A 23,814-nucleotide genomic window follows, 5' to 3' on the forward strand; every position below is an offset into this window, starting at 1 on the left:
CTTTCTGGAGGGTGTCAGACCTTAGTCTTTCTGCCTGCAGCTGATTCTTTAGGTCCTCAATCTGCACATCGGTGCCGTTCTCCCTCCTCATGTCTACCAGCTCCTGTTTGGCCTTGTCCAGGTCTTCCTGGAGGCCGCGAGTAAACGCCATCTTCTTTTGCAGAGTCTTTGCATGAGCTGCAACAAGGTCCCCGTTTTCTTGGATCTTGTCCTCTTTTTCTTTTCGCATGGCACCCAACTTCTGCACCAGGGAATGCTTCTCCTCTTCCAGTCTCTGGACCTGCTTCAGGTCTCTGCTGGCTTTCTCTTGTGCCACCCCCTGTTCTTTCTGCAGGATGTCAGCCCTCAGCCTTTCAGCCTGCAGCTTGTTTTCTTTGAGTTCAACAAGAATTTGGAGCTCTTTAATCTTGTCAGTATTGTTAGTTTCCTCTGATGGTTTTCTGGAGACCTCTTCCTGCAGGTCCTTCACCTTCTTCTCCAGGTAACGTTTCTCCTCCTCCAGTCTCTGAACCTGCCTTGGGTCTCTGCTGGCTTTCTCTTGTACCTCCTGTTCTTTCTGAAGGGTGTCAGACCTTAGTCTTTCTGCCTGCAGCTGATTCTTTAGGTCCTCAATCTGCACATCGGTGCCGTTCTCCCTCCTCATGTCTACCAGCTCCTGTTTGGCCTTGTCCAAGTCTTCCTGGAGGCCGCGAGTAAACGCCATCTTCTTTTGCAGAGTCTTTGCATGAGCTGCAACAAGGTCCCCGTTTTCTTGGATCTTGTCCTCTTTTTCTTTTCGCATGGCACCCAACTTCTGCACCAGGGAACGCTTCTCCTCTTCCAGTCTCTGGACCTGCTTCAGGTCTCTGCTGGCTTTCTCTTGTGCCACCCCCTGTTCTTTCTGCAGGATGTCAGCCCTCAGCCTTTCATCCTGCAGCTTGTTGTCTTTGAGTTCAACAAGAATTTGGAGCTCTTTAATCTTCTCGGCATTGTTAGTTTCCTCTGATGGTTTTCTGGAGACCTCTTCCTGCAGGTCCTTAACCTTCTTCTCCAGGTAACGTTTCTCCTCCTCCAGTCTCTGAACCTGCCTTGGGTCTCTGCTGGCTTTCTCTTGTACCTCCTGTTCTTTCTGGAGGGTGTCAGACCTTAGTCTTTCTGCCTGCAGCTGATTCTTTAGGTCCTCAATCTGCACATCGATGCCGGTCTCCCTCCTCATGTCTACCAGCTCCTGTTTGGCCTTGTCCAAGTCTTCCTGGAGACCGCGAGTAAACGCCATCTTCTTTTGCAGAGTCTTTGCATGAGCTGCAACAAGATCCCCGTTTTCTTGAATCTTGTCCGCTTTTTCTTTTTGCAAGGCACCCACCTTCTGCACCAGGGAACGCTTCTCCTCTTCCAGTCTCTGGACCTGCCTCAGGTCTCTGCTGGCTTTCTCTTGTGCCACCCCCTGTTCTTTCTGCAGGGTGTCAGCCCTCAGCCTTTCAGCCTGCAGCTTGTTATCTTTAAGCTCAACAAGAATTTGGAGCTCTTTAATCTTGTCGGTATTGTTAGTTTCCTTTGATGCTCTTCTCGAGACCTCTTCCTGCAGGTCCTTCACCTTCTTATCCAGGGAACGCTTCTCCTCCTCCAGTCTCTGAACCTGCTTTAGGTCTCTGCTGGCTTTCTCTTGTACCACCCCCTGTTCTTTCTGGAGGGTGTCAGCCCTCAGTCTTTCTGCCTGCAGCTCGTTGTCTTTGAGTTCAACAAGATGTTGGAGCTCTTTGATCTTAGTTTCCTCTGATGGTTTTCTGGAGACCTCTTCCTGCAGGTCCATCACCTTCTTCTCCAGTCTCTGAACCTGTGCGCAGCAGGAAGGATGCACGTTGAAATCTTCTTCTAAATCCAATTGGGGATAGTTCAGGGACTCTGAGTTCATGTTGTTTGCCATTGCTAATCTTAGAGTAAGTTGTGTGTGGAATGTCCAGCAGTTTAAAGTGAGGAGCCTTGCAGACGGTGTCTCAGGTTGGATCTGTGAACTGAGGAGGGTTTGAGGCTTGGTTTATACTAAAGTACATTTTATTTCCATTATGACATCACAAGGAGATTCAACAATCTGCCTTTGATGTTGAGCCAGAATCCTGCTATGAACTCATTCGGTGGTTGCCACGGTAATTTCTGTGTTGCCACGGTAACGCGCTCCGCCCTGCAGCGTAGCGTCACGAGATCCTATGGAGATTCCCTCTACAGCAGCTGTCAATCAAAGCAAACAGGAAGTAAAACCACGTTTTTTTAACCTCTAATAACCAACGAAGAAGAGACTGTTCAGGAAAAAGAGGCCTTGGACACAAAACATTCAAATACTAACTTCATATCACCACAGCATTCAGATGTGAGAAACATTCCTATGATGTTTATTTCTGCCTGTTAAATGGAAGTTTGTCCTCACCACTGTAACTAGCTAAATACTGCGATGTGCAATGCTCATGGTGGATTAAGGTGGGGTCAGACTGAGTCTTACCCTGTCTTGAAGTTGGGTCTCCGTTCATAATTTGACATAGAGTGATCTAGACCTCCTATGTTTGTTAAAGCGTATTGAGATAACGTTTGTTGTGATTTGGCGCTATACAAATAAAGATTGATTGATTGATTGATATTCATTTTTTAAAGTTTGACTGCAGCCCCATTCAAATGAAGACGGATTTTTTGACCTATACTGCAGCCAGCCACCAGGGGGCAGACACTTTGGTGGAAGCTTCACCACCAGGGCCGTATCCGGGACACTATGATCCACAAATGTGTATTATGATCCACAAATGTGTATTATGATCCATAAATGTGTATTATGGTCCACAAATGTGTATTATGATCCACAAATGTGTATTATGATCCACAAATGTGTATTATGGTCCACAAATGTGTATTATGGTCCACAAATGTGTATTATGATCCACAAATGTGTATTATGATCCACAAATGTGTATTATGATCCACAAATGTGTACATACATCTACAAATATGTAAACGTATTCACAAATTTGTGTGTGTGTGGCAGGCTGTGATGTCCTTTCTGTAGGTCATTCAGCTGGCTCACACACACGCACACAGACACACACGCACACACACACACACACCTGCTGTTCCTGCTGTGTGCTGATCTGATCAGGTGTTAGCGGATGATACCTGAAGCTCTCGGAGCAGAGCGGCGCTTGTGGTGAGGCGATGGATGAACGCAGTCACGTGACCTCAGCTGACCCGAGGTGACGACCTCTCGCCGTTTCACAGAGACGCTTCCATCATCTCACATGTTTGCTGTCGAGCTCTCGTAGTTCTGTGTGTGTGTAAGGTTTTAATGATGAGTAGAACATTAAAGTGATCAGGTCCTTTATAATCCTCCGTCCTGGTCCCGGGATCTAAACGGCTCACATGAGTCCGCTAGAAACGGAACTCTGTGAGTTTGCAGCCTCGCTCTCGCTGTAATGACCGCTGTGAGCAGAAGTCTGCAGAAAGTCTGAGACTCTGACACAGAGAGCAGCAGAGCAATAAAGACAGAGGCTGGGATAATGGCTCTCCAAAGATACGTGGACCATCTCTGTGGGTTCACATGGAGCGAGGGATCCAGCGTAACTGAAGGAGGAGCAGACAGAGGGGCAGACAGAGGGGCAGACAGAGGGGCAGACAGAGGGGCAGACAGAGGAGCAGACAGAGGAGCAGACAGAGGGGCAGACAGAGGAGCAGACAGAGGAGCAGACAGAGGGGCAGACAGAGGAGCAGACAGAGGGGCAGACAGAGGAGCAGACAGAGGGGCAGACAGAGGGGCAGACAGAGGAGCAGACAGAGGGGCAGACAGAGGGGCAGACAGAGGAGCAGACAGAGGGGCAGACAGAGGAGCAGACAGAGGGGCAGACAGAGGGGCAGACAGAGGAGCAGACAGAGGGGCAGACAGAGGAGCAGACAGAGGGGCAGACAGAGGAGCAGACAGAGGGGCAGACAGAGGGGCAGACAGAGGAGCAGACAGAGGAGCAGACAGAGGGGCAGACAGAGGAGCAGACAGAGGGGCAGACAGAGGAGCAGACAGAGGGGCAGACAGAGGAGCAGACAGAGGGGCAGACAGAGGAGCAGACAGAGGAGCAGACAGAGGGGCAGACAGAGGGGCAGATAGAGGGGCAGACAGAGGAGCAGACAGAGGGGCAGACAGAGGAGCTCCAAATTTTTCTACTGGTGCATTTGTACCGTGATGAGTTCCTGGACCATATTTTTGTGAAGTAGGCGGCCCCGTCTGCCGAGAAAATAGCTTAGCTTACCTGCCAGTCCTCTGGGAATGTTCTCATTAAAGTGGAAGAGCTCAATGGCACTCATTGAGGCTAACAGAAGCAATAGTGTAATGTAACTCATACGACCCCACTTCAAAACACTGAAATATCCCTTTAAGTTAAAGCTGCTCGTTTTAGATTTCTTCTGGTTTAAATTCTCAGCTTGTTCTGAGGAGGAGGATTCTGCTCCTGTTGACAGAGCTTTAATCATTAGAGACTGTAAGTGCTGTTACTTTCATTTGTTCCCTAAAGTTATAAATAATTTTATGTTTTGAATAAATAAATGAATAAGAGTTAATATAATAAGAGTTAAAAGGTTAAAAGGTGATAAATAAATCCGTTTTAAAGTGGAACTAAAGATCCAGGTTTTTGGTTCCGCTATGGCGGAGTTTAGGGACGGACTGGCAGATGCTGGTTAACTCCCATGCTTTGCAGTCAGGCAGAAGAAGTATTTTATTTTAGATTATGAAAATGAACTTTTATTTATGATTGTGTGAAGAATATTTCTGTATTGACTTTGATCTGAAATGTATAATATTCAATGTGATGATAATGTTCTCACGGCGTCTTGGTGCTCCACAAGACCGCTCCTGAATGAAACGCACGTTTTAGAGAACTAACCTGCGTCTGTGTCGTCGTCGTCGTCGTCGTGGTGACGAGAGCGACAGAGTGCTTCAGAGCAGGTTTGATGGTAAAGATTTCTACAGAGAGATTCAAAGCGTGAGCAGCTCAGCTGGCAGCACCAGCGCTGATAAACATTAAAAATGTTGAATCTGCTTTAATGTGGGTTTTTACAGTTTTCATTGATCTATAATTCAAATAAGTCCATGCTCATCTGATATTTTGAAGCTTAGGAAGTGTCCGGATGATAACGGGCCTGAAAAAAACAGAAAGGTCATCAGTTAAACTTTAAAATATAAAATATCGTTCAGAGTTTGGACTTTTGCTCGCGAGGTGTCTCTCTGAGCTCTTTGTAACTCAGGATACGCAGAGGAAGAAATGGATTGATGAGGAGGATAATGAGCCGATCGCTCCACGATCAAAATAAACATTAGTTGAAGCCTCAGGTAAACTGAGAGATGTGCTGCCTCTCTATAAGGAAGGAAAACTGCTGCTTAAACATTAATGCAGGCGTGTGACAGCTGCACGTTCAGAGCTGTGTGCACCAGCCTGAGGAGGGATAGAGCCATGGAGGGACAAAGGAAAGAGGGAAGGTACTAAGGGAAGATGAAAGGATGAAGGGGAAGAGGAGAGAAGAAGAAAGAAGGATGGTCCCTTTTGTAGCTCTCTATCTTCCTCAGTCTCACTCTCTCTCTCTCGTTCTTTTTTCTCTCCATCCATCCCGAGAGCGTCAGTGTGTGTGAAAGTGAGAGTGAGGAGCAGAATATAAAGCAGGGGAGCAGAGACACTCGGGATACACAGTCTGTCCCAGCACACACAGAACAGGAGGCAGCAGGAGAACAAGGAGGAGAGGATCCAACAGATCTGCTCTGCAATCTGCACCAGAACCAGAAACCTCATCTCCATAGTTCGATGCGAAAAACCTCGACTCAATGCACGAGTACCAGTAACCTGGTCTCAATGCACGAGTACCAGAAACCTGGAATCAATGCACGAGTACCAGTAACCAGGTCTCAATGCACGAGTACCAGTAACCAGGTCTCAATGCACAAGTACCAGAAACCTGGTCTCAATGCACGAGTACCAGTAACCTGGTCTCAATGCACGAGTACCAGTAACCTGGTCTCAATGCACGAGTACCAGTAACCTGGTCTCAATGCACGAGTACCAGAAACCTGGACTCAATGCACGAGTACCAGTAACCAGGTCTCAATGCACGAGTACCAGTAACCAGGTCTCAATGCACAAGTACCAGAAACCTGGTCTCAATGCACGAGTACCAGTAACCTGGTCTCAATGCATGAGTACCAGTAACCTGGTCTCAATGCACGAGTACCAGAAACCTGGTCTCAATGCACAAGTACCAGAAACCTGGTCTCAATGCACGAGTACCAGCAACCAGGTCTCAATACACGAGTACCAGTAACCAGGTCTCAATGCACGAGTACCAGTAACCAGGTCTCAATGCACGAGTACCAGAAACTTGGTCTCAATGCACAAGTACCAGAAACCTGGTCTCAATGCACGAGTACCAGAAACCTGGTCTCAATGCACGAGAACCAGTAACCTCGTCTCAAAGCACAAGTACCAGTAACCTGGTCTCAATGCACGAGTACCAGTAACCTTGTCTCAATGCACGAGTACCAGTAACCTGGTCTCAATGCACGAGTACCAGTAACCTTGTCTCAATGCACGAGTACCAGTAAACTGGTCTCAATGCACGAGAACCAGTAACCTCGTCTCAATGCACGAGTACCAGAAACCTAGTCTCAATGCACGAGAACCAGAAACCTGGTCTCAATGCACAAGTACCAGTAACCAGGTCTCAATGCACAAGTACCAGAAACCTGGTCTCAATGCACGAGTACCAGTAACCTGGTCTCAATGCATGAGTACCAGTAACCTGGTCTCAATGCACGAGTACCAGAAACCTGGTCTCAATGCACAAGTACCAGAAACCTGGTCTCAATGCACGAGTACCAGCAACCAGGTCTCAATGCACGAGTACCAGAAACCTGGTCTCAATGCACGAGTACCAGTAACCAGGTCTCAATGCACGAGTACCAGTAACCAGGTCTCAATGCACAAGTACCAGAAACCTGGTCTCAATGCACGAGTACCAGTAACCTTGTCTCAATGCACGAGTACCAGTAACCTGGTCTCAATGCACGAGAACCAGTAACCTCGTCTCAAAGCACAAGTACCAGTAACCTTGTCTCAATGCATGAGTACCAGTAACCTGGTCTCAATGCAAGAGTACCAGTAACCTTGTCTCAATGCATGAGTACCAGAAACCTTGTCTCAATGCACGAGTACCAGTAACCTGGTCTCAATGCATGAGTACCAGTAACCTTGTCTCAATGCACGAGTACCAGTAACCTGGTCTCAATGCACGAGAACCAGTAACCTCGTCTCAAAGCACAAGTACCAGTAACCTTGTCTCAATGCATGAGTACCAGTAACCTGGTCTCAATGCACGAGAACCAGTAACCTCGTCTCAATGCACGAGTACCAGTAACCTGGTCTCAATGCACGAGTACCAGAAACCTGGTCTCAATGCACGAGTATGAGGCTATAAAACTAGTTAAGAGGTAGATTTATGAATTCAATGATTTTAGCAGATGTTGACATGAAAGCATAATATTACAATATAACAATGTTTAAAAGATGATGCAGCTGATGTATTATGTAAAACTGGTTCTAATATGTGCAGAGTTAGCAAACACAGATTGAACTTGTAATACTTTCATTACCTTGTGCTTCGAACTTTTATTACCACAGTGAGGTGTCGCTGCATTCACTGAACCATAGGATTCCTCTAATGCTCAGTCTTTGTGTAAGTCACTGATTAAAGGTCCTTATAAATAGATTTGATGTTGTTGGTTGTCATGGTTTGATCTGCTCCGCATACAGTACATCTTGTTCTAGTATAAAAATGTGATGTGGTGCCATAGTAACGTCACGCTTCTCTTCGTTATCTGCACGGCCAGACCAGGCTGCATGTCAGGAGGAGATAAACATATTTAAGGATAAGGCTGGCAGGATATCATTTCCTCATTGTCAACGAATCCCAAGTGAGATCCAAAAACAGCAACAGTCTGCTCCCTTCCTGTTATGATTCAGGGTTTATACGAGTCCTGGATCTGATTCAGGGTTTATACGAGTCCTGGTCATGATTCAGGGTTTATACGAGTCCTGGTTATGATTCAGGGTTTATACGAGTCCTGGTCATGATTCAGGGTTTCTAAGAGTCCTGGTCATGATTCAGGGTTTATAACAGTCCTGGTCATGATTCAGGGTTTATAAAAGTCCTGGTCATGATTCAGGGTTTATAAAAGTCCTGGTCCTGATTCAGGGTTAATAACAGTCCTGGTCATGATTCAGGGTTTATAACAGTCCTGGTCATGATTCAGGGTTTATAAAAGTCCTGGTCATGATTCAGGGTTTATAAAAGTCCTGGTCAGGATTCAGGGTTTATAAAAGTCCTGGTCATGATTCAGGGTTTATAACAGTCCTGGTCATGATTCAGGGTTTATAACAGTCCTGGTCATGATTCAGGGTTTATACGAGTCCTGGTCATGATTCAGGGTTTCTAAGAGTCCTGGTTATGATTCAGGGTTTATAAGAGTCCTGGTTATGATTCAGGGTTTCTAAGAGTCCTGGTCATGATTCAGGGTTTCTAAGAGTCCTGGTCCTGATTCAGGGTTTCTAAGAGTCCTGGTCATGATTCAGGGTTTATAAAAGTCCTGGTCATGATTCAGGGTTTATAAAAGTCCTGATCATGATTCAGGGTTTATAACAGTCCTGGTCATGATTCAGGGTTTATAAAAGTCCTGGTCATGATTCAGGGTTTATAACAGTCCTGGTCATGATTCAGGGTTAATAACAGTCCTGGTCATGATTCAGGGTTTATAACAGTCCTGGTCATGATTCAGGGTTTCTAAGAGTCCTGGTCCTGATTCAGGGTTTATAACGGTCCTGGTCATGATTCAGGGTTAATAACAGTCCTGGTCATGATTCAGGGTTTCTAAGAGTCCTGGTCATGATTCAGGGTTAATAACAGTCCTGGTCATGATTCAGGGTTTATAACAGTCCTGGTCATGATTCAGGGTTTCTAAGAGTCCTGGTCATGATTCAGGGTTAATAACAGTCCTGGTCATGATTCAGGGTTTATAACCGTCCTGGTCATGATTCAGGGTTTATAACAGTCCTGGTCCTGATTCAGGGTTTATACGAGTCCTGGTCATGATTCAGGGTTTATACGAGTCCTGGTCATGATTCAGGGTTTCTAAGAGTCCTGGTCATGATTCAGGGTTTCTAAGAGTCCTGGTCATGATTCAGGGTTTATAACAGTCCTGGTCCTGATTCAGGGTTTATACGAGTCCTGGTCATGATTCAGGGTTTATAAGAGTCCTGGTCATGATTCAGGGTTTATAAGAGTCCTGGTCATGATTCAGGGTTTATAAGAGTCCTGGTCATGATTCAGGGTTTATAAGAGTCCTGGTCATGATTCAGGGTTTATAAGAGTCCTGGTCATGATTCAGGGTTTCTAAGAGTCCTGGTCATGATTCAGGGTTTCTAAGAGTCCTGGTCCTGATTCAGGGTTTATAACGGTCCTGGTCATGATTCAGGGTTTATAAAAGTCCTGGTCATGATTCAGGGTTTCTAAGAGTCCTGGTCATGATTCAGGGTTTCTATGAGTCCTGGTTCTGATTCAGGGTTTATAACGGTCCTGGTCATGATTCAGGGTTTCTAAGAGTCCTGGTTATGATTCAGGGTTTCTAAGAGTCCTGGTCATGATTCAGGGTTTATAAGAGTCCTGGTTATGATTCAGGGTTTATAAGAGTCCTGGTCATGATTCAGGGTTTATAAGAGTCCTGGTTATGATTCAGGGTTTATAAGAGTCCTGGTTATGATTCAGGGTTTATAAGAGTCCTGGTCATGATTCAGGGTTTCTAAGAGTCCTGGTCCTGATTCAGGGTTTCTAAGAGTCCTGGTCATGATTCAGGGTTTCTAAGAGTCCTGGTCATGATTCAGGGTTTCTAAGAGTCCTGGTTATGATTCAGGGTTTCTAAGAGTCCTGGTCATGATTCAGGGTTTCTAAGAGTCCTGGTCATGATTCAGGGTTTCTAAGAGTCCTGGTTATGATTCAGGGTTTATAAGAGTCCTGGTCATGATTCAGGGTTTCTAAGAGTCCTGGTCCTGATTCAGGGTTTCTAAGAGTCCTGGTCATGATTCAGGGTTTCTAAGAGTCCTGGTCATGATTCAGGGTTTCTAAGAGTCCTGGTTATGATTCAGGGTTTCTAAGAGTCCTGGTCATGATTCAGGGTTTCTAAGAGTCCTGGTCATGATTCAGGGTTTCTAAGAGTCCTGGTTATGATTCAGGGTTTCTAAGAGTCCTGGTCATGATTCAGGGTTTCTAAGAGTCCTGGTCATGATTCAGGGTTTATAAGAGTCCTGGTTATGATTCAGGGTTTCTAAGAGTCCTGGTCATGATTCAGGTTTTATAAGAGTCCTGGTCATGATTCAGGGTTTCTAAGAGTCCTGGTCATGATTCAGGGTTTATAAGAGTCCTGGTTATGATTCAGGTTTCATAAGAGTCCTGGTTACGACTCAGGGTTTATAAGAGTCCTGGTAATGATTCAGGGTTTATAAGAGTCCTGGTCATGATTCAGGGTTTCTACGAGTCCTGGTTATGTGTTGTAGATGTAAACACCTTTCTCATGCAGCGGTCTGGATGAGGTCCCTGTAGAGCCAGCCCTAACCCTTTGGGTCCCCTTGGCAAGATTTTACCTGCTGCCCCTGGTATTGCAGTCAGCTTCACCACCAATCAAAATATTCATAAACATGTGATCCATGAAAACCTTTTCTTATTTTATATTGTCTTCAAATTTTCATCCTTAATGGCGCCCCCTTTCAGACGGGAAGTTCCCCTAGCATTTGCTCTGCAAAACCGCCCCGAGACCAGAACTGAGACCTGGTGAGGATGAAAAGCATGTTGGAGAAGTTAGAGCAGAGAAACAGTAAACAGTAGATACACAGCAACACAATCACATCACAACGCTCTCTCTGCTAACAACTGAATCACACATGCAGGAAACCAACGTTAGAGAAATCACTTTACCTCTGAGAATTTAATTCAGTTCTTTTATTTTTTTTATTGACATTTTTAACAAACTATTCTAAAGGGGTTTTTTTTCAAAGTTGATTATGATGGGAAGAAACCGGAGTGCCCGGAGTAAACCGCTTCTGTCTGTCAGGACTTCACATGTTCCTCTGTGTCTGCCTGATGGCCCGTTACAGTTTGGGTACGTTAGGGGGGCTTGAGGGAACGGATGGGCTGGGGTTTTCCTCCTGGTCCTGCCACTGCATTCTCAGATGTTTGTATTGGCGGCGACTGTCAGGAGTCATGGCCTTTTTAAACCTCCTCCACAACGACACGTTCTCCATATCAGTGAGTCTCTCCTGAACTTGGACCCTTTCAGTCTGCAGCTGGTTGTCTTTATGTCCAACCAGATCTTGGAGCTCTTGAATCCTGTTGGATTTGTTTGTTTCCTCTGAAGCTCTTCTCGAGACCTCTTCCTGCAGGGCCTTCAACTCCTGCTCCAGGGAATGTTTCTCCTCCTCCAGACTCTGAACCTGCTTCAGGTCTTGGCTGGCTTTCTGTTGTACCTCCCGCCTAAAGTCCACCTGTTCTTTCTGGAGGGTGTCAGCCCTCAGCGTTTCAGCCAGCAGCTGGTTCTTTAAGGACCCAACAAGATTATGGAGCTCTTGAATCCTGTTGGATTTGTTTGTTTCCTCTGCTGCTCTTCTCGAGACCTCTTCCTGCAGGGTCTGCTCCAGGGAATGTTTCTCCTCCTCCAGACTCTGAACCTGCTTCAGGTCTTGGCTGGCTTTCTGTTGTACCTCCCGCCTAAAGTCCACCTGTTCTTTCTGGAGGGTGTCAGCCCTCAGTCTTTCCGCCTGCAGCTGGTTCTTAAGGTCCTCAATCTTCACATCGGTGTTGGTCTCCCTCCTCAAGTCAACCAGCTCCTGCTCCTTTCTCTTCAATCTATCGTCCCTTTCTTCAAGCTCCTGTTTGGCCTTGTCCAAGTCTTCCTGGAGGCCGCGAGTAAACGCCATCTTCTTTTGCAGAGTCTTTGCATGAGCTGCAACAAGGTCCCCGTTTTCTTGGATCTTGTCCGCTTTTTCTTTTCGCAAGGCACCCAACTTCTGCACCAGGGAACGCTTCTCCTCTTCCAGTCTCTGGACCTGCTTCAGGTCTCTGCTGGCTTTCTCTTGTGCCACCCCCTGTTCTTTCTGCAGGATGTCAGCCCTCAGCCTTTCAGCCTGCAGCTTGTTTTCTTTGAGTTCAACAAGAACTTGGAGCTCTTTAATCTTGTCAGTATTGTTAGTTTCCTCTGATGGTTTTCTGGAGACCTCTTCCTGCAGGTCCTTCACCTTCTTCTCCAGGTAACGTTTCTCTTCCTCCAGTCTCTGAACCTGCCTTGGGTCTCTGCTGGCTTTCTCTTGTACCTCCTGTTCTTTCTGGAGGGTGTCAGACCTTAGTCTTTCTGCCTGCAGCTGATTCTTTAGGTCCTCAATCTGCACATCGGTGCCGTTCTCCCTCCTCATGTCTACCAGCTCCTGTTTGGCCTTGTCCAAGTCTTCCTGGAGGCCGCGAGTAAACGCCATCTTCTTTTGCAGAGTCTTTGCATGAGCTGCAACAAGATCCCCGTTTTCTTGAATCTTGTCCTCTTTTTCTTTTCGCATGGCACCCAACTTCTGCACCAGGTGACGCTTCTCCTCTTCCAGTCTCTGGACCTGCTTCAGGTCTCTGCTGGCTTTCTCTTGTGCCACCCCCTGTTCTTTCTGCAGGATGTCAGCCCTCAGCCTTTCAGCCTGCAGCTTGTTGTCTTTGAGTTCAACAAGAACTTGGAGCTCTTTAATCTTGTCGGCATTGTTAGTTTCCTCTGATGGTTTTCTGGAGACCTCTTCCTGCAGGTCCTTCACCTTCTTCTCCAGGTAACGTTTCTCCTCCTCCAGTCTCTGAACCTGCCTTGGGTCTCTGCTGGCTTTCTCTTGTACCTCCTGTTCTTTCTGGAGGGTGTCAGACCTTAGTCTTTCTGCCTGCAGCTGATTCTTTAGGTCCTCAATCTGCACATCGGTGCCGTTCTCCCTCCTCATGTCTACCAGCTCCTGTTTGGCCTTGTCCAGGTCTTCCTGGAGGCTGCGAGTAAACGCCATCTTCTTTTGCAGAGTCTTTGCATGAGCTGCAACAAGATCCCCGTTTTCTTGAATCTTGTCCTCTTTTTCTTTTCGCATGGCACCCAACTTCTGCACCAGGGAACGCTTCTCCTCTTCCAGTCTCTGGACCTGCTTCAGGTCTCTGCTGGCTTTCTCTTGTGCCACCCCCTGTTCTTTCTGCAGGATGTCAGCCCTCAGCCTTTCAGCCTGCAGCTTGTTGTCTTTGAGTTCAACAAGAACTTGGAGCTCTTTAATCTTCTCGCCATTGTTAGTTTCCTCTGACGGTTTTCTGGAGACCTCTTCCTGCAGGTCCTTAACCTTCTTCTCCAGGTAACGTTTCTCCTCCTCCAGTCTCTGAACCTGCCTTGGGTCTCTGCTGGCTTTCTCTTGTACCTCCTGTTCTTTCTGGAGGGTGTCAGACCTTAGTCTTTCTGCCTGCAGCTGATTCTTTAGGTCCTCAATCTGCACATCGATGCCGGTCTCCCTCCTCATGTCTACCAGCTCCTGTTTGGCCTTGTCCAAGTCTTCCTGGAGGCCGCGAGTAAACGCCATCTTCTTTTGCAGAGTCTTTGCATGAGCTGCAACAAGATCCCCGTTTTCTTGAATCTTGTCCGCTTTTTCTTTTTGCAAGGCACCCACCTTCTGCACCAGGGAACGCTTCTCCTCTTCCAGTCTCTGGACCTGCTTCAGGTCTCTGCTGGCTTTCTCTTGTGCCACCCCCTGTTCTTTCTGCAGGGTGTCAGCCCTCAGCCTTTCAGCCTGCAGCTTGTTTTCTTTAAGCTCAACAAGAATTTGGAGCTCTTTAATCTTGTCGGTATTGTTAGTTTCCTTTGATGCTCTTCTCGAGACCTCTTCCTGCAGGTCCTTCACCTTCTTATCCAGGGAACGCTTCTCTTCTTCCAGTCTCTGAACCTGCTTTAGGTCTCTGCTGGCTTTCTCTTGTACCACCCCCTGTTCTTTCTGGAGGGTGTCAGCCCTCAGTCTTTCTGCCTGCAGCTCGTTGTCTTTGAGTTCAACAAGATGTTGGAGCTCTTTGATCTTAGTTTCCTCTGATGGTTTTCTGGAGACCTCTTCCTGCAGGTCCATCACCTTCTGCTCCAGTCTCTGAACCTGTGCGCAGCAGGAAGGATGCACGTTGAAATCTTCTTCTAAATCCAATTGGGGATAGTTCAGGGACTCTGAGTTCATGTTGTTTGCCATTGCTAATCTTAGAGTAAGTTGTGTGTGGAATGTCCAGCAGTTTAAAGTGAGGAGCCTTGCAGACGGTGTCTCAGGTTGGATCTGTGAACTGAGGAGGGTTTGAGGCTTGGTTTATACTAAAGTACATTTTATTTCCATTATGACATCACAAGGAGATTCAACAATCTGCCTTTGATGTTGCGCCAGAATCCTGCTATGAACTCATTCGGTGGTTGCCACGGTAATTTCTGTGTTGCCACGGTAACGCGCTCCGCCCTGCAGCGTAGCGTCACGAGATCCTATGGAGATTCCCTCTACAGCAGCTGTCAATCAAAGCAAACAGGAAGTAAAACCACGTTTTTTTAACCTCTAATAACCAACGAAGAAGAGACTGTTCAGGAAAAAGAGGCCTTGGACACAAAACATTCAAATACTAACTTCATATCACCACAGCATTCAGATGTGAGAAACATTCCTACGATGTTTATTTCTGCCTGTTAAAGGAAGTTTGTCCTCACCACTGTAACTAGCTAAATACTGCGATGTGCAATGCTCATGATGGATTAAGGTGGGGTCAGACTGAGTCTTACCCTGTCTTGAAGTTGGGTCTCCGTTCATAATTTGACATAGAGTGATCTAGACCTCCTATGTTTGTTAAAGCGTATTGAGATAACGTTTGTTGTGATTTGGCGCTATACAAATAAAGATTGATTGATTGATTGATATTCATTTTTTAAAGTTTGACTGCAGCCCCATTCAAATGAAGACGGATTTTTTGACCTATACTGCAGCCAGCCACCAGGGGGCAGACACTTTGGTGGAAGCTTCACCACCAGGGCCGTATCCGGGACACTTGATTATGGTCCACAAATGTGTATTATGGTCCACAAATGTGTATTATGGTCCACAAATGTGTATTATGGTCCACAAATGTGTATTATGGTCCACAAATGTGTATTATGGTCCACAAATGTGTATTATGATCCACAAATGTGTATTATGGTCCACAAATGTGTATTATGATCCACAAATGTGTATTATGATCCACAAATGTGTACATACATCTACAAATATGTAAATGTATTCACAAATTTGTAAATGAATCCCCAAACCTGTACACAGATCTGTAAATGTATAAGTTAAAATGAATACTAGTGATGAATCTCTTCAAAGTCTATGTGTTTTTATCAATGACCTACAAACACACACAAGACAGTCCCTCCAGGATTTCGCAGGATTTTTCTGTGATTGTTGCGTCCCAAAAAGTCTGATTTTGTGACAGGTTTTTGAAAAAATTGCGGTGAAAGTTACAATTTTTTTTTTGCTTTTTTCCCCCAATAACATCTCAGGAGCAAGTAAATCCACTAAATTAAAGTTGTTTTTAGAAAACATTCTCTCTGTGACCACTGTGACTGTATTTTCTGTATTTAGATTCTCTTGCCTCTCAGTAAAATGCCATGAAAGGACTGTATTGCACATTTACGACGGTCCTTGAATGCACCTGCAGTGACAGGCGGTCTGGACAGACTGTCAGTTCACGGCACTCTGAAATGCATCTTCATCTTTGATGAGGAGTAGTTGATCCAAACTTACTAAATGTGTCTGATGTTTCACCAAACTGGATTAAATCAAGCTGTAGACGCCAAGCTTTTTACGGTAACCACGGCAACAACGTCAAACATCCAATATTAAACAGACGTCTCCCGGTTGTGTCTTTGTCACTAACGCACACCCGGGGTAAAAATCCTCAATGAAGATGAGACAGATGCATGGAGGTGAGGAGAGCTGGTTCATAAAGCACACCTGCTGCAGGTAGAGACCAAGCTAACACTGAGCCCCTCAATCTATAAATAACAACGTTGTCATGGTTACTTGTCCTGCCTGGTTACTTGTTCTCCGTGCGTGTTATTGAAAAGTGTCGATCAAGTGAGGACTTACGTTTATGTTCCAAGGAAGTGAAATTGATGACAAAACCCATGACGTACACGGGCTGAGGTTAAGGTGATTGGTCAAATTTGTGGGAACGTTGCGTGATTATATAAAATTGCAAGGCGGCGAAAAAATGGAGCTGATTGGTTGAATTTGCGTTGATAGTTGCGATCGCGAAATCGCAACTTCCTGGAGGGTCTGACAAGAGTACGCCACCCAGCAAATGAAGGCGTTCAAAAGCCTCCAGGCTCACAGTTGTTGTGAGTGGTTGGGTCCACGACCTCGGTATCAAGGTGCTCAACAACGGCTGTCCTTAGGTTTTCTCCAGGGTGAGTATTTTTCAATGAATGTCCATATGAACTGTCCTCCTCGCCACGATGCTATCAACACTAACGTTAGTTCACTTAGCGCAGGTTAATAATAATAATAATCATTTTTATATAGAGCGCTTTCGTTCAAAGTGCTTTACAAAGCGAGGCGCCGTGTTGGTTCACGAGTTCAACCGGCTCTGAACCAGAGCGAGAACCAGCCCGGAAATACAACCCGGAACATTCCATGAAGAAGGTCAGAGCTAAAAAAACATCAGTGTCTCTAATCCTCTTTCATAGACCTCCATTCAACAAACAAACATTGTAGACGTAGTTTTCTTCTCCTCTTGAGGACAGACCTGACAAAGCTGGACTTTGGACTTTGGACTAATCTGCATCATGATGTTGTTATTTCAGCAAACTGAAGACCCGTTAATTAAAGAACATCACAAGAACATCAGTTTCTGTTTCAGGTTCATACCACTGAAGGAAGTCAGAGAGAAGCCTCTGTGGACCAGTTTACGGTGAAGCTGAGACTCTGTGGAACTGTTTACAGTGAAGCTGAGACTCTGTGGAACTGTTTACAGTGAAGCTGAGACTCTGTGGAACTGTTTACAGTGAAGCTGATACTCTGTGGAACTGTTTACAGTGAAGCTGAGACTCTGTGGAACTGTTTACAGTGAAGCTGAGACTCTGTGGAACTGTTTACAGTGAAGCTGATACTCTGTGGAACTGTTTACAATGAAGCTGAGACTCTGTGGAACTGTTTACAGTGAAGCTGATACTCAGTGGAACTGTTAACAGTGAAACTGAGACTCTGTGGAACTGTTTACAGTGAAGCTGATACTCTGTGGAACTGTTTACAGTGAAGCTGAGACTCAGTGGAACTGTTAACAGTGAAACTGAGACTCTGTGGAACTGTTTACAGTGAAACTGAGACTCTGTGGAACTGTTTACAGTGAAGCTGAGACTCAGTGGAACTGTTTACAGTGAAGCTGAGACTCTGTGGAACTGTTTACAGTGAAGCTGAGACTCAGTGGAACTGTTTACAGTGAAGCTGAGACTCATGAATGATAATGAGCAGAGGAATGATGGTTTTTATTTTGGAGACACATCTTGAGGGTATCGTCATCAGGCTCTTAGATGAGTGGTTTTTAAACACTGATGTAGTTGTATGTCACAGAGGGAGGAGATATATCAGGGGTAACACGTCAGTAAAGTCTTTGAGTCTTATGGTGGAGTTTTTGACGATGAGAAAGTTACAGAGCTGCAGCAGATGGAGCGTTTACTGTGCTGTTGTCTTTAAATATGTACTTATAGAGGAAGCATTGGAGGGGCTGTGTGCGAGGATACATGCAGATATAATGAGGCACTAAAATAACCCTGCAGAGATGAGCCGTCTGGTAACAAGAGTACATTGGGATATATGGAGGGGTAACTTCAGGTGAGGCGGTACAGTATGTGTTGGTGCAGGAGTGTATGGGTGTATTGGGAGGTGAATGTGGGTATATGAGATATAATGCTGTAATCAGCTCTCTGCAGGAGGAGAACCAGCAGAGCTTATTAGCTTCTGCAGAGAGAGAGAATCAGGCTGACAGTCGCTCTCTCTGTTTGAAACGCAAGACTGCTAATCCTGTGCAGCCAGAAGCTTTGGGCTTTAGACACACACACACACACACACACACACACACACACACACACACACACACACACACACACACATGTTACTGTAGTTCTGTCCTTGTGAGGACCCTCAATCCACAAACTACACAACTACACTGGTTAGTCCCTGACCTTTAAATGAAAGCAGACCACACAGAGCGTCCTGTTTAAAGGATGTTTTCGTGATTTATCTGGAATAACATGGTGCTGAGTGACACTGTTAGAACAAAGTGTTGAAGCTTCATCGGCTGGATCTGTGCGGTGTTATATCCAACATCTGATCAATTAAATCTAACATCTGATCAATTAAATCTAACATATAGTCAATTAAATCCAACATCTGATCAATTAAATCCAACATATAGTCAATTAAATCCAACATCTGATCAATTAAATCCAACATCTGATCAATTAAATCCAACATATAATCAATTAAATCCAACATATAGTCAATTAAATCCAACATCTGATCAATTAAATCCAACATCTGATCAATTAAATCCAACATATAATCAATTAAATCCAACATCTGATCAATTAAATCTAACATCTGATCAATTAAATCCAACATATAGTCAATTAAATCCAACATATAATCAATTAAATCCAACATCTGATCAATTAAATCCAACATCTGATCAATTAAATCCAACATCTGATCAATTAAATCTAACATCTGATCAATTAAATCCAACATATAGTCAATTAAATCCAACATATAATTAATTAAATCCAACATATAATCAATTAAATCCAACATATAATCAATTAAATCCAACATATAATTAATTAAATCCAACATATAATTAATTAAATCCAACATATAATCAATTAAATCCAACATATAATCAATTAAATCCAACATATAATCAATTAAATCCAACATATAATCAATTAAATCCAACATATAATCAATTAAATCCAACATATAATCAATTAAATCCACCATATAATTAATTAAATCCACCATATAATCAATTAAATCCAACATATAATCAATTAAATCCAACATATAATCAATTAAATCCAACATATAATCAATTAAATCCAACATATAATCAATTAAATCCAACATATAATCAATTAAATCCACCATATAATCAATTAAATCCAACATATAATCAATTAAATCCAACATCTGATCAATTAAATCCAACATATAATCAATTAAATCCAACATATAATCAATTAAATCCAACATCTGATCAATTAAATCCAACATCTGATCAATTAAATCCAACATATAATCAATTAAATCCAACATCTGATCAATTAAATCTAACATCTGATCAATTAAATCCAACATCTGATCAATTAAATCTAACATCTGATCAATTAAATCCAACATATAGTCAATTAAATCCAACATCTGATCAATTAAATCCAACATCTGATCAATTAAATCCAACATCTGATCAATTAAATCCAACATCTGATCAATTAAATCCAACATATAATCAATTAAATCCAACATATAATCAATTAAATCCAACATCTGATCAATTAAATCCAACATCTGATCAATTAAATCCAACATATAATCAATTAAATCCAACATATAGTCAATTAAATCCAACATATAGTCAATTAAATCCAACATATAATCAATTAAATCCAACATATAATTAATTAAATCCAACATATAATCAATTAAATCCAACATATAATTAATTAAATCCAACATATAATTAATTAATAATTAATTATAATTAATTAATATGTTTAACCTTTATCCTAACCCTTTTTAAAAATACTATTTGTATTCTTAATTTTTATGCTTTAATTTGTTTTAATAACACATATTTTATTGTTGGTGTGCATTAGTCTCTATTTTGTTCAATTTTTAAATTTAATTTTTATTAGTACTATTTTTATTATTATCATTATTATCATTTTCCCCTAATATGTCTTGCCATTATTTTATTTCTGCTTCTTTTCTTGTTTTTCAAACGCTGTAAAGCACTTTGGGTTGCATTTGATTTGTATGAAAGGTATAAATAAAGATTGATTGATTGATTGAATTAAATCCAACATCTGATCAATTAAATCCCTAATGTATTCTAACTAAGGAATAAAGGTATTTTTGTAACAGAACAGTGATATGGATATAATAATAAGAAGAAAGAATCAGAGATATGACGCTGTTAATAATAATATTTAATATTTTTAATAATGCTGATTACGTCATCTTTAATGCTAAATTGATAATTGTATAATGTTTGTGTCTTCAGATCAGATAAATACTTCAAATTAAAATACAATAATTACAATAAACTCAATAAAACAAAAGCAGATAAGTACCAGAAATTAAAATAGAAACAAAATGAAATCATTCCAATAAAATCAATAAAATAAAATGATAAACCACATCAACAGCTCCTTACTTCATTTCTTCCATCCTAAAACTTTAAACTCTCCAAACTCTCCGAGACTCTCAGAGACTCTCCAAACTTCCCTGACTTCCTCTCCTCCGACCCTCCGTGTGAGCGAACATGTTTAATCCATATGTGTTCTGCTCTCTGAGACTGCTGCAGGATACAAATGTCAGCTCGTCAATCTCTGCCAGCTCTCCTTCCTTTAACCTCCAGGAGAAATGTTTTCAATTTAACAGAAGACAAAGATCTGTTCAGATATTACAACATCTCTCACACGCTCTCCTGAAACCTGTCTGAGAGTTCAGCTGCAGGAAGGAGCGCTGAAGTTTCACCCTGACTTCTCTCTGCCAGCCGCCTGGTAAAACTTCTGCATGGAGTCAGGTCGCTGTGATGATGTTTATTACATGCAACTGGTGCAATCCAGGGAGAGCGACAGGAAACAGGATGAATAAAATCATCCTGAGTGAAGACGAGAACAGAGTCTGCACACCCGTTAACTTAGCATCATATAAATGTATAAATGTCATCATGGCGTAGGTCTCTGCTGCTCCATCCGAAGATTTGAACTAGATAATAATAATAATAAATTCAATAAATAAATAAAAAGACCCCCATCCTGATCCCAACCCCAGCCCGACCCCAACACAGGCCCACAATCCTAACGTTATGAACACACTATAATAATAATAATAATAATAATAATAATAATAATAAGAAGAAGAAGAAGAAGAAGAAGAATAAGACTAAGACTAAGACTAAGACTAAGACTAAGACTAAGACTAAGACTAAGACTAAGACTAAGACTAAGACTAAGACTAAGACTAATAATAATAACAATAACAATAACAATAACAATAACAATAACAATAATAATAATAACAATAATAAGAATAAGAATAATAAGAATAATAAGAATTATAATAATAATAAGAAGAAGAAGAAGAAGAAGAAGAAGAATGATAATAATAATAATAATAATAATAATAATAATAATAATAATAATAATAATAACAATGAAAATAAAATAAATAAACAAATGTAAAATAAAAAAGAAGTTGATGAACTGAGGAAACGCTCTCATTATATTTTAATAAGGAAACATAAGATGTTAAAACTCAACACAGGAAATTAAACTCACCAAAATAAAATACATTTCTAAGATAATAAAACACAAAAATGTTAAACCAGTTAAAGAAAATAAGAATGCTATACTTATACGGCTAGGTCACATTGGTAAATGAGAACTGGTTCTCAAACATTTTTTTTACCTGGTAAAATAAATAAAAATTAAATAAATAAACAAATTCAATTCAAAGACATTGAGGTCTCCCTCATTTCCAATGTCGTCAAGATAAATAAATAAATAATTAAGATAATAAAACACTTAAATATTAAACCATTTAAAGAACATGAGATGATATACTTCAAATAAATAAATAAAATAAAGTAAAATAAAAAGTGACTAAAATTTGAACTAGATAATAAATAAATAAAATGTCCCTCTATCTAACAGACAGTATACTTCAGTCTGTTTCCATAATAATAAACCTTTGTTAGACTCAGGGATGAGTGCTGATGGAGGAAGAACTAAGGATCTGTGAGTTGGTGGAGATAGGATCAGTTTGTGCTCCTGTTGCTCTAATTGTGTGAACTTGAAGGTCACATTAACACCAACAGTCAGGATGAGTTTGGATGCTCTCCATAGTTGGGTTTGAATCCCTGCTCCGAGGTTATTTCACTTTACAACACATTTCCTCCAAACTGAGCTCAAACTGTAAGAAAGCAGGAACACTCCACCTCCACGCAGCCAGAGCAGGTTTCCCTGAGACGTCTTCTGACCTGAAATCATCAAATCAATGCTCCACAGGAACGCTTAACCCTCCAACAACCGAGCTATAAAACCAGAGGAGGATTTAAAGGATCAAATCAGCCGGGGTCAGGAGCAAAAACAAGTATTATTACACAAACTGTCAGGATTTAACATCCACCCAGGTCTGCTCTCACGGTCTGCTCTCCACCTTTAACTCTTTAAACCTTCAGAGACTAAGTCTGTCTGTAAATAACAAACTCACAAAAACTCACTTCACTTCTTTAAACCAGCTTCAGCATTCAGCAAGTTACAGTGGCGAGGACGAACTTCCTTTAACAGGCAGAAACCTCCAGCAGGACCAGACTCATGTTAGACACACATCTGCTGAGACCGTGTTGGAGAGAGGGATAGAGGGAGATGAAGAGAGAGAGAGAGAGATGATAGTGGGGAGACGGATAGTAGGAGTTGTAGCAGCTGGAGTCTGGACCACGTCCACAGCAGCAGAGATCCAGAGGAACCTACGAGACAAGGGAGCTCAGGGACTCCAGAAAGGTCTAAGAAAAGAGAGAAGAGAGGGAGACCAGAAGAAAGAAAAAGAGGAGAAGAAATGGGGAAGGAAAGGATAGAAGGAAAGGAGGGGATGAGAAAAGAAGACACAAAGGATGAAGTAACATGGAAAGAAAGAAAGAAAGAAAGAAAGCAAGAAAGAAAGAAAGGAAGAAAGGAAGGAAGAAAGGAAGGAAGAAAGGAAGGAAGAAAGAAAGAAAGAAAGGAAGAAAGGAAGGAAGAGGAGGAAGGAGGAAAGAAAGGATGAATGACAGACCCAAAAAAGGAATCTACAGCAGAGATCCAGAGGAACCTACGAGACAAGGGAGCTCAGGGACTCCAGAAAGGTCTAAGAAAAGAGAGAAGAGAGGGAGACCAGAAGAAAGAAAAAGAGGAGGATAAATGGGGAAGGAAAGGATAGAAGGAAAGGACAGGATGAGAAAAGAAGACACAAAGGATGAAGAAACATGGAAAGAAAGAAAGAAAGAAAGAAAGAAAGAAAGAAAGAAAGAAAGAAAGAAAGAAAGAAAGAAAGAAAGAAAGGAAGGAAGAGAAGGAAGGAGGAAAGAAAGGATGAATGACAGACCCAAAGAAGGAATCTACAGCAGAGATCCAGAGGAACCTACGAGACAAGGGAGCTCAGGGACTCCAGAAAGGTCTATGGTTAGTAACTTTAATGGGACAGGAAGAGTTAAAGTGAGAGATGTTAAAGTTAGACAGTCTGAGCCTATAGCAGTCTAAGCCTATAGTCTGAGCCTATAGTCTGAGCCTATAGCAGTCTGAGCCTATAGCAGTCTGAGCCTATAGTCTGAGCCTATAGTCTGAGCCTATAGTGTGAGCCTATAGCAGTCTGAGCCTATAGTCTGAGCCTATAGCAGTCTGAGCCTATAGCA

At 42.7% G+C, this 23,814-nt stretch overlaps 2 protein-coding genes across 3 annotated transcripts; both read right to left on the minus strand.

Moving 5' to 3' along the window:
• Window positions 1-4: 4 nt before the first annotated feature.
• Window positions 5-2,053, minus strand: LOC117808923 (myosin-11-like; the record flags this gene model as incomplete). Its single annotated transcript, XM_034678595.1, has 1 exon — window positions 5-2,053. A coding segment is annotated over exon 1 (1,899 nt), but the record flags the coding sequence as incomplete, so codon positions are not given.
• Window positions 2,054-11,019: 8,966 nt separating this feature from the next.
• On the minus strand, window positions 11,020-14,451 carry LOC117808924 (trichohyalin-like). 2 transcript variants are annotated; one of them, XM_034678597.1, is made up of 2 exons: window positions 12,522-14,451; window positions 11,020-11,969 (listed from the first exon to the last, which is right to left on the minus strand). In XM_034678597.1, exons 1-2 carry the CDS (start codon window positions 14,310-14,312, stop codon window positions 11,184-11,186), a joined length of 2,577 nt encoding a protein of 858 aa, XP_034534488.1. In that variant the 5' UTR covers window positions 14,313-14,451; the 3' UTR covers window positions 11,020-11,183. The 2 variants fall into 2 exon arrangements, with proteins under 2 accessions (XP_034534488.1, XP_034534487.1); XM_034678596.1 differs by having other exon boundaries at window positions 11,020-14,451.
• Between the last annotated feature and the right edge of the window lie 9,363 nt (window positions 14,452-23,814).

Source organism: Notolabrus celidotus, unplaced genomic scaffold (genome assembly GCF_009762535.1).
Source record: "Notolabrus celidotus isolate fNotCel1 unplaced genomic scaffold, fNotCel1.pri scaffold_177_arrow_ctg1, whole genome shotgun sequence".
Lineage (NCBI taxonomy): Eukaryota > Metazoa > Chordata > Actinopteri > Labriformes > Labridae > Notolabrus > Notolabrus celidotus.